This window comes from Phyllostomus discolor, unplaced genomic scaffold (assembly GCF_004126475.2).
Source record: "Phyllostomus discolor isolate MPI-MPIP mPhyDis1 unplaced genomic scaffold, mPhyDis1.pri.v3 mPhyDis1_scaffold_35, whole genome shotgun sequence".
Classification (NCBI taxonomy): domain Eukaryota; kingdom Metazoa; phylum Chordata; class Mammalia; order Chiroptera; family Phyllostomidae; genus Phyllostomus; species Phyllostomus discolor.
The window spans coordinates 2,772-12,734 of record NW_023397521.1 but is presented as its reverse complement, the minus strand read 5'-3'; the positions used below and the strand labels follow the sequence as shown (position 1 = coordinate 12,734).

General features: G+C 68.3%; 1 protein-coding gene across 1 annotated transcript; it reads right to left on the bottom strand.

Annotated features, from left to right (window-relative positions):
* Positions 1-1,039: 1,039 nt before the first annotated feature.
* On the bottom strand, positions 1,040-9,692 carry LOC118498655 (ATP-binding cassette sub-family A member 13-like). Its single transcript, XM_036017281.1, has 9 exons — positions 9,485-9,692; positions 8,953-9,020; positions 8,646-8,795; positions 7,050-7,184; positions 6,323-6,426; positions 4,577-4,669; positions 4,316-4,421; positions 3,246-3,383; positions 1,040-1,840 (listed from the first exon to the last, which is right to left on the bottom strand). The coding sequence occupies exons 1-9, from the start codon at positions 9,690-9,692 to the stop codon at positions 1,745-1,747; spliced, it is 1,098 nt and encodes a 365-aa protein (XP_035873174.1). The 3' UTR covers positions 1,040-1,744.
* Between the last annotated feature and the right edge of the window lie 271 nt (positions 9,693-9,963).

The following is a 9,963-nucleotide window of genomic DNA, read 5'->3' as shown; positions in this document are numbered from 1 at the left end:
TGAAGAATTAAGATTCCCTGCGCTGCGATTTGCATCTGATTAGAAACTCATTTTGCTCTCGGGTTGTTGTTGCTTTATGTCTCTGCATTAACTTGCCTTCCTGAGTTGCAAGGCTTGAGAACACGGCATCGACAACACACAATAGGTTAAAAAGATGATTCTTGGGCTGAATCACCAACGACTCCGACTCCTCAAACTGCCCGATCGGGACCACGTGGGGACGACCCCACAAGGGTTGCCCTCGCCCTCGGGGACCTCGAGGAGGTGAACGCTGGGCCCGCCTCCGGCCACGGCCACGGCCACGGCCACCGCAGAGCTGCAGCCCACGTGAGAACCCACGCCCCCCGCACTGTGACGGTTAAGAACTGGGCGGGCTCTCGGCTGCAGAGGCCCCCGGAGGAGCGAGGGGCTGTGGCCCCACATCAGGTCCCCCGCCCGGAGCACCGGGGCCGGGGAGAGGCACCCCCACAGCAGCCGGCTGTGAAACTCGGGGGGGCTCCATCCGGGTGAGATGGAGGGAGGGCTGCCGGGGGCCCAGGCACGGACTCGGCCACAGACACTCACCCCAAACTCAGCGAGGGGACATGGGGGGCGGGGCCGGACTGTCCGACTTCAGGCGGGGCTGGAGGCGCCAGCGGCCCTCCGCCGACCCCTCCCCCACACCTGGCAGGCGCAGGTGCAGCCCGCGTCTCCCCGGACCTGCTCACCCTGCTCTTGCCCCCCCCACCCTGGGGGTCCACTGAGGCCCGCTCCGTCCAGCTCACAAGCTCTGCCGGACCTCCTTCCGAGGCAAACCCACACCAGCGGCCAGCCGGGCCGTGCATGCACCTGCCCTGAGACGTCTCCAAGGCCCACAAACCCCGGGCGAGCAGCCGCTGGCCTCGGTGCCACCAGCAGACGCCCCCCAGCGGCTCCAGCCCAGTGGGCCCGGGGGGCTCCACCCTGACCAGCCCCCGGTGCTGCTGATGCAGCAGAAAACTGGGCACTTGACATAATTTTAAAAAGGTGATTTTATTAACGCAAATTAAGAAACAGAAAATACATTCGCATCGTATTTCTTTTATGCTCCCCTAAAACTCTACTCTGTGAAATTCTGGTAAAAGTTGTATAAATGCTAGAGTGCCAAGTACAATTTATTTAATTTTGCTACAGTGTTGACTAAAAAGGTCTCTAGTTCCTACTTCTTTTAAAAAGCATCTTTTAGAAGAAAAAAATGGCAACTTTTTTCATGTCCTATCACAAAATGCCATCCAGTGTGAGGAGCGGTTCGCATCTAACTCACTCAGTTTGTGTTGTGACACTAGCGAGCACGTGTAGCACAGAGACGACAGGGGTGACGGGAAATCCGGGGTGCTATCTCCCCAGTAGCGCTGGGGAAGGGTGCGACCCTGGGGGCCTCGGGTTCCTCGAAAGGAAGCGCAGACACTGGAGACCCTCGATGCCCAGCTCCGAGCCGTCGGGGTCTGGACTCGGACCCCGCCCAGGCCCAGTCGCAGGGAGGCCGGCCCCCGCCCCGGGGCTCCTTGGCCGAGGGCCGCAGGACCGCCGCGGAGGAGGACCCCTGGCGTCCACAGGAGAGAAAGACCGCCCGACCGCTGGCTGCGAGCTCGCGGGGCGTCAGGGCGGGAGAGGAAGCGGAGAGGGAGATCCGAGCGCGGGGGGCGCCTGCCCTCGGCTCTGCGCTGGCTTCCCCACGAGGGCCCCGGACGAAGACGGGCCGTCCCTCCGTCGCCCGTGCCGGGGCTCACACGGGCAGGGGGTGGGGCTGGACGCTGGTGGCGCAGAGGTCGGGAGCCGCCGGTGGGGTCGGCCGCTGCTCCTCGGCAAAGTTGATAAACACCTGAAGGGGGGGTTGGGGGGTGGGCAACCGCTGACCGTCCACTCTCCACGCTGACCGTCCGTCCGCTCTCCAGTGCCGTGAGAAGGGACACCCTCCCAAAGCACTGCCCAGCGTTCCTCCAAAACTGCGGGTCGGCCCCTCACACCTGCCCCCCGACACCCTGCACGCACTCCCTGAACCACCATAAACAGGCGAACCCTGAAACCGGACCCCAGGAACGGCAGGTATATGTCTGGACAACAATAAATCGCCTGGAAACCCGCTGCCCCAGGCGGCCCTGGGGATGGAGCTGTGATTCAACTCTGCGTGCGGATTCTCTTGGGAAACCAAGCCCCTTCTTCCAGGGCGCCCCTCGGTCCCTGCGGGTGGGATGGGGCGGCCAGGGTCACCCACAGGATGGCCAGTGTTGGGAGCTGCCCTGCCTGCTTTCAGGAGCTCTAACCCCCCCAAGGCTAAGGCTCAGTGAGAGACCTCCGGACCAGGAGCCACTAAGGAGACAAAGCTTGTCTCCCTGGCAGGGGCGCCACCTCTGCCCCTTTCACTTCACCCTGCCTGGCCCCGAGTGCATGACCAGTTAGCCCATGACGGGTAAGATTGCCCAAGGGGGGATGACCTAAGACAGGCACGGTCACGTGGGAGACCCCCAGGGAAGGACTTGGGGAACTACAGCAAAAGGGGGTGATGGACCCTTGCCCCTCGGATTTGACAAAGCCTGAGTCCTCATTGTCTGTGAGAAGTCTCCTAATCTCTTGGCTGCCTTACTTCCCCTGCCTGACTTAAGCCTGAAACAATGACAGGGGGTGGTGCAGCCCTGTGCTGGAAAGGGTGGGCTCCCCAGGGTGATCAGGACTAAGAAAGAACATGTAAACTCCTGTGAAACCTGCTTTGCTAAGAATGTCCTCAATTAAATGATAAGGATCCAAGCAGGAAATGAGTTTGTTTCCCACAGTTTTGTAGCCCTGTAGCTATCTGACCCTGACTCAGAACAAGCCCTTGTAGTTCTCTGTATGCTATCTGCTGTTTGGTCCTCACTGCCTGACAGTGACTGATGAGCTTCACCTGCGTTCCTGTGCAGACCGAACCCAAGGAAAGCCCAGTGAGGAACAGGCTCCTGGCCCTTCTCCTCTGAGAGATCGGCCATCTTTCCTCCCCAAGCAGACCACGTCTTGGTGGACTTATTCTCATCCAGCCCTGCAGGCGGAGCCCCCCCACAGGCCAGTGTCATTGTGGACGAGCGGAAGCAGGCTCCACGGGCACCCTGGGCGGAGAGCGCCTGAGCAGCGGACCACCCGACGCCCACCCTCCTCCTCCCCCTCGGCTTCTGTGAACCCGACAGCAACTCGCTCCGGGAGACGGGACCCCCGCTCCGCGGCCCCGAGCCGCCCGGGCGCCCGCCAGGCCCTACCTGCTCCAGCGTGGCCTGGCTGATGGCGTAGCGCTCGATGCGCAGCGCGGCCCTGCCGCTCTCCAGCACCCGGAACAGGGCGGCCAGGCCGGCCCGCGCCCGCGGCACGTGGTACTCCAGCACGTTCAGGCGCCGGCCCTGGAAGCCCCGCGGGGAGGGTCTCGTGACACGCTGTCACTGAAGGAGCTGGTCCCGCTGGGTGGCACCGCCCCAGGCCAGTTCCCCGAGTCTCCATGCAGGCCGGGAGCGACACTGCCCCGCGAGTGGGCCCTGCACGGCGGTCAGTCACCCCACAGGGTGCTCGGCCGTCCAGCAGCTCGGTCCCCACTGTCCCCACCGTCACACCTCCCGGACACGACTGTTCCCAGCGCCACTCTCAGATGTGCCAGGGGCGGGGGAGGGGGGCACCAGGGGCTGTTCCGTGGGGTCCCCGCAGGGCGCTCCACGGGAGCCTGTGAGCCCCGCACGGCCTGCCCGCCCTGGTCACCGTGGAAACAGGGAGGTCGCCGCTGCCGGGGGACACCACCCCAGCCCCCGCAGTGAGGACCAGCCCGCACTCGCCCCCAGGGCGCCGGAGGCGGGGCCCTCAGACGCTGACCCGCAGAGCGAGGTTTGGGTCCCGAGGGCCGGGGCCCGAGAACCCACAGTCTAAGCGGGTGGCTCGGGGGCGCTGCACCCGCCTGGAGGAGGGGGTGCAGCCGCTGGCGAGCTGCTGCTCGTGAGATGGCTGCTCAGGCGTCACCAGGCCTGAGACCACCACACTCCTGGGGGTGTGGCCCGTCCTGAAGGCCACGCCTCACAGTGCGGCCGGGCCCACAGGTGCGGAGGGCATGACTACCGTCTCCCGCAGCGACAGGCCCAGGACCAGCAGGGCGTCATCCCCAGCGGTCAGCCTGGAGCGCTGTGCCCGCAGGGCCGTGCCCCTCAGTCGCCTTGAGACCCCAACCACGAGCAGCCCCTCCCACCAGCACAGGGCTGACCACGAGCGTCTGTGAACACCTCCCGCCGAACCAGGACGCACGCGGGACCCCCCACTCGGGCGGGTCCCGCACTCAGGACCCCTGCCCTACCTTGAACTGGGCTCCGGGGAAGTGCTGCTGCAGGCAGGCCGAGACGGCGGCGTGCGGGCCGCCTTCCTCGCAGACCCACACCCTGACGGTGTACCCGTCCCCGAACCTGAGGGAGGGTCGGCGGTAGAGCCCGGCCGCTCTTGGGACCCAAGTCCGTTTCCCAGGGATGCCCCCCACCCCCGGCCAGGCTGCGGCACAGCGCCCGCCCCCCACCACCGCCCACTGACGCACCGCCGCCCGAGCGGGGAGAGAGGCACGCACCTGTGTCTGAGGTGCTGGGGGGACCCGAGGCACCGGAAGCGGCCGTCAACCATGATGGCGAGCCTCGTGCACAGAGCCTCGCACTCCTCCATGCTGCGGGGGAGGGGGGGGGCGGGCACAGGGGTGAGCGTGCAGCCCGGCTGGGCCCCACGCCGAGAGTAGCGACAGCGCAGCGCCAGGGCCGCGCGCCAGCCGGGCGTCTGTGCGGACACGGCGCCCCAGTCACAGGGACACCGTCCAGGGCAGGCGGCACCCGGGCAGCCAAGGACACGGCCAAGGACGCAGCCGCCCCGGCGTTTCCGCACGTGGGGGCGGGAGCAGCCACAAAGGGGAGAGAGCGTGGGCTGCAGACCCGCCCCGCAGGGAGGGGCGCCCGCCACAGAGGTGCGGCAGCTTCGTGGAAGGAAACAGGTTTCCCAGCGGAGTTAAAGGAAATCTGGAGTCTACGGCGAAGTGTGTCGAAAAGAGGAAAAATGAACACTTTAAACACGGAAGATTATTGTAATGTAAAAGGTGTCATAGAAAACGATGTAATATAAAATAACCCTGTGTCTGTAAGCGTAAGATGTAGGCATAAACATTAACTGTGATGAGGAAGCAAGTTACACATTTACTCCATACGAGTAAATGCACGCGACGCTTTAATGCACTACAACGTAAAATGCAATGGAATTAGTGACCTGTAACTTATTTGTAGCGTACACTCGCATTTTCACAGGAAGCACTTAGTGGAGATTTGTAGCTTTAACTGCACCGTTACAATTACGTAATCAATCACCACGACCCCGTGCAGCGCCCACCGACACCGTCGCCCCCGAGACAGAGACCCGGGTGCCGCTGTGCACGCTGCGTGCGCGGCAGAAGCCACCGAGCCGGGAGGGGAGCGACTCGGGACCTGCTCCAGGGCCCTCGGAGGGCGAGGGTGCCCCCGCCGCCCCCGGGCAGAGGCTGGCTGGCCCATCGGCGCCGAGAAGCAGTGGGGTCTGCTCACACCCCACCCCCACCCCCCCGCTTGGTGTGGGGGCCGGGCTCGGGGAGAGGGCGACCCTGAGGACACGCTGGCGCTGCCCTTGAGGGGAGCGGCGACCTCCTCCACCCTCTGCGACCCCTGCCAGCACCCACGGACCAGGGGCGCCCCCACAGCCCCTGACGCTCCCCCACGGCACGCCCCCCACGTGGGGACCGGTCTGAACTCCGGGTCCGGCCTCCGCTCCGCCTCGGAGCAGGCCGGGCTGGGTCTCGGCGCCTCGCACGGCCCCTCCAGGAACCGGCCTCCCGGAACCTGACAGTCGCACTGCCGTGCGGCCGAGAGCGTTCCGGAGTCCAACTCCAGGACTGACTCTGGGAGGAAGGGACCCGAGACCAAACCCCGAAACCTGTGGTTTCCCCGAGGCCTCTTCTCCTGCCGGGATGGGCGGGCAGCCCCGCACAGAGAGGGCTGACGGGGCTGTGGGGGGGGTGGGGGGGGACCCGCCAGGGGAAGGGCCACACTGGGTGAGTCCCCCGGGCCCCCCCCGCCAGGGCCCAGCTCTGTGAGGCAGGCAGGCCAGGCCAGGGGCAGGCCGGCGGCAGACGTGAGGTTCGAACGCCAGCTCAGCCGCGCACCGGCTGCATGGCCGCGCTGACGTGACTCCCTGGCCCCCGTGTCCCGACCCCTGGGACGGCGTGAGTGACGCCACAGCGGCGCAGTGTGGCAGCCGCGGACACGCGGACCCCCCCCCACCCCCGCCTCGCTGCTCGGCTCACCTGTGCGAGGTCAGCACCACGGCACAGCCTCCCAGAACCTCCGTCCTCACCGCTTCCCACAGCAGCCGCTTCGAGCAGGGGTCCATCCCCGAGCTGGGCTCGTCCTGCGGGGAGAGAGGGCCCCGGTGACGGGCTCGGTCGGGGCGGGGGGGGGGGGGGGGGGCGGATGGGGGCGCCTCCACTTCCGAGCTCTCCGGGGCCGGGGCCGGGGCCGGGGCCGGCTCTGCACGCGTGTCTCTCACGGGCTCTGGGAGCCGGGCCCCGGCCGCCAGAATGCCCGCCCCGAATGGCACCTGCCTGTTCGCTCAGGGGCGCGGCCCCCGCCCCCTCAGGGTCAAGTTCAGACACAGCAGCAGCAGCGCCCGGCGTGAGGGAGTGGGACCACGCCTGCCCGCTCTCCTCTGGCCAGGGACGCGCACGCCCGTGGGCGACCGGTCCGCACGTGGGTGCCGGGGCCCTCAGAGGTGGAGGTCGCCGGGCGGGGGGACAGCTGTCTGCGGGCGAGCTCTGGCGTCCCTCAAAACGCTGTTTCTAATGTCACCGTGTTTCGCTGGGCGTGGCATTTGGTAAATGCAGGGGACTCACCCGGAAACACACCTTACTTCCGTAAAACCCCGGGGCTGCGGCGGGTCGTGGGGGGGGGGGGGGGCCGACCCGGCAGGAGTAGGGGTCACTGCAGAGGGGCCGCGTGGCCCCAGCTCCCGGGAGGGCGCCCCTGGGTCCTCACCAGCAGCAGGAGGTCAGGCGGCCCCAGCAGGGCCAGGGCCGTGGACAGCTTCCGCTTGGTGCCCCCGCTGTAGGCGGCCACCGGCCGGTCCACGTGCGCGTCCAGGCCTAAGCACCGCACCAGGTCCCCGGCGACCTGGGAGACGGGAGCTCTCTGTGGGCCCCCTCACCCACCAGGGCCCCTCCCGCTGCCCCCTCCCTCCTCCCTGCCCCCGCCCCGGACACACAGGCCCCGCGGGACCCGGGGATCACTGAGGACAGACGGACGGTGCCCCGGGGCATGCTGGGATCTCCGGGCCTGCGGGGTGAGCAGGTGGCGCCCGAGGGTGAGGTCTGGGCCCGGGGAGCCCCGAGGGGCAGCAGACCAGACCGGGGGCTGAGTGAACATGGGGAGGGAGCATCTCAACCAGCAGAGGCGGGAGGAGGGAAGAAAGGCCCCCCCAAAGCCGCTCCGAGACCCCCACTGGGAGGAGGATCGACGGTGGCCCCGGGGTGGGGCAGGCGGGGGCAGAGCTGCCCGCGGGCAGTGGCTGGGGGCCAGCCCGTGGCGTTGGGGGGGGGGGGCTCAGGGCACCCTCAGCCCGGGGAGCTGTGCCCGCCCCCCCGCACGCGGGCTCGCCCACAGCTCCCGCCCCTGCAGCACCCATCCGCCGGCCCTTCTGACAGCCCGGGAGACCCAGCTCAGCCGCTCCTCGCTCCGCAGCCCAGGCAGCTGTCCCCGTGTGGGCAGGGTCCGCCTGCCCTCCGACCTCACGCCCTGCAGGCCCGCGATGCCCTCCAGGCCCCCCCGTGGTCTGCGTGCAGGCCCTGGGCTGGCTGCCGCCTGGGGGGCCAGTCGGCCGGTCTCCAGCCCCACCGCCCTCCGCTTCCGCCCCCGTCCCGCCCGAGTCCCCCCGGCCGCCTGGGAGTGTCTCCGTGCGGTCCCAGCCTCCCCCAGACGGTGTGGGGGCGGACGGGGGCGCTGGGGCAACGGGCTCCTGCCGGTGCGTCCTCCGAGGCTCCCTCATACGGACTCCGGTCCCGCCGCCCCACCGAGCAAGCCGGGGAGCAGACCCCGGGGCCCCAAATGCCAGGGGGCAGGCGGGAGCCCCCTGCTGCCCACCCGGGAAGCCACCGCTCACAACAGGTGGGGGCCCCCCCTGGGCCTCCCCGGGCTGCGGCGCTCCCCTCGTGGGCAGGGAGACGGGGTCGACCTCCGGGCAGGGCCCAGTCGGCCACCAAAGTCGCTCCCAGTCTGCGCCCTGCTCAGTGTCCCCGCAAAGGCCACCTCTGTGACGTGTGTCCCTGGAGACACAGGAGCCGTTGGGCGACGTGAAGGGCACAGGAGAGGGGACAGGAGGGGGACGCACAGGTATGAACAGCGCACAGGTGTGGGTGGTGCACAGGTGTGGAGGACACGGCGCGCCGGCCGCTCCCCCGCCCTCCGCAGGGGCCTCAGTGGCAGGCAACACAGACGCAGCAGGAGCCCTCCCTGGGGGCTGCTCCGCGCCAGCCCGGGGAGCACCCTCGGGCGCACTGACCCAACCCCGTGCTTCCAGCTCCCGGGCTGAGGGGGCAGTGTGGGTGTCGCCACCCCCCGGAAGCCCCGGGGGCCCACCTCCGGGACGTGGGACGCCGGGATCCCGCGCAGGCGGCAGTAGTAGTGCAGGTGCTCCCAGCCGGTCAGGTGCTCGTCCAGGGCGTCCTGCTGCGGACAGTAGCCGACGCGGAGGCCCGCCGCCTGGGCCGCACACAGGGCCACGTCCTCCCTGCGGAGAAGCACACAGAGCGCCGTGCAGAGCACCCCACTCCCGGCGCCCGTCTCGGGGCCCCGCCGGCCCCAGAGGAGCTCGCGGGGTCTGTGGAATGAACGCGATTCAGGAACTGGCACAGAGGGGTTCAGTGACGGCGGAGCGACCCAGGGGCCCAGGGGGCCGGGCCGGCGAGAAGCACCCCGGGTTGTCGATGGCGCGCAGGCGAGCTCGGGAAGCAGCTGTCGAAACCGCTGCCCCCCAAAACGGTCCACGTGAACCCCCGGAGGATCGATGACTGACGTATCCTGGGGATCGGGTTTTAAGCAAACGGGCCGTGTAACGGCTGTGTCTGATCCGTCACTGAGCATGCGGGAAACAGAGAGAGACCCACGGTCCGAGCCCTCAGGGATTTCTGGAGACCCCGCGTGGTGAGCCCCCGAGTCGGGTCACAGCGCGGTCCCGGACGGGACGCAGGCGAGCAGGAGCCACAGCGGAGACAGCACGCGAGGGTCTGCCCTTGGGCACTCACCCACCGCCGGCCGGAAGGAGCAGCGAGGGACAAACAGGCACCAAGCACAGAGCTCCCTGCCCCCAGCCCCTTCCCACGGAGCGACCCCGAGTGCCCGCAGCTCACTCCGGCACCCCCACCCATCCTTCTGTCCGTGGCCGTGCCCCACCGGCCTCCCTGTGGCCCCGGGGACACCACCCCGAGTGCTCGCTGAAGCAGCCCACACCGACAGGCTCCTGGAAGGCTGCTGGTGCTCCCAGCGGTCAGATCCCTCGTCTCCCCGAGAGCTCGCATGCCCGAGGCGCCGGCTGGCAGCCAGCAGCTGCTCCCTGGACGGCGGCTGCTCCCTGGATGGCGGCAGACCGAACTCTGCTCCCGCGTGAGGGCCGGCATCCTCCGCCATCCCGTGTTCCGAGTCCGCCTTTGTTCTGGGGACTCAGTAGCTTCGCTACACAGTGTCCCCTTGGGGGGCAGGGGGGCTGGGGGTGCGAAGATTCCCCCCTCTTCCTGGTGCTGACATACTCTCGGGGGGGGACTGTGTTGAGCGGGGTCCCCCCGTCACCTCTGCTCTGCGGTCCAGGGACCCACGGGGACACACGGGACCTTCTCCCTCTGTCCCTCCCAGCGGCTCCTTTCTTCCTCGCGGTGGGTGCTTCTTGCACGCTGGGATCTGC

What these genes read in the sequence shown, in the direction of transcription:
- LOC118498655 (XM_036017281.1), bottom strand. Translation starts at nt 9,692, where the DNA reads ATGGCGGAGGATGCCGGCCCTCACGCGGGAGCAGAGTTCGGTCTGCCG. An exon ending in CCCCAGCACCTCAGACACAG is followed by an intron (nt 4,422 to 4,576) that starts GTGCGTGCCTCT and finishes ACCCTCCCTCAG; the next exon opens with GTTCGGGGACGGGTACACCG. An exon ending in TCCCCGGAGCCCAGTTCAAG is followed by an intron (nt 3,384 to 4,315) that starts GTAGGGCAGGGG and finishes CGGGGCTTCCAG; the next exon opens with GGCCGGCGCCTGAACGTGCT.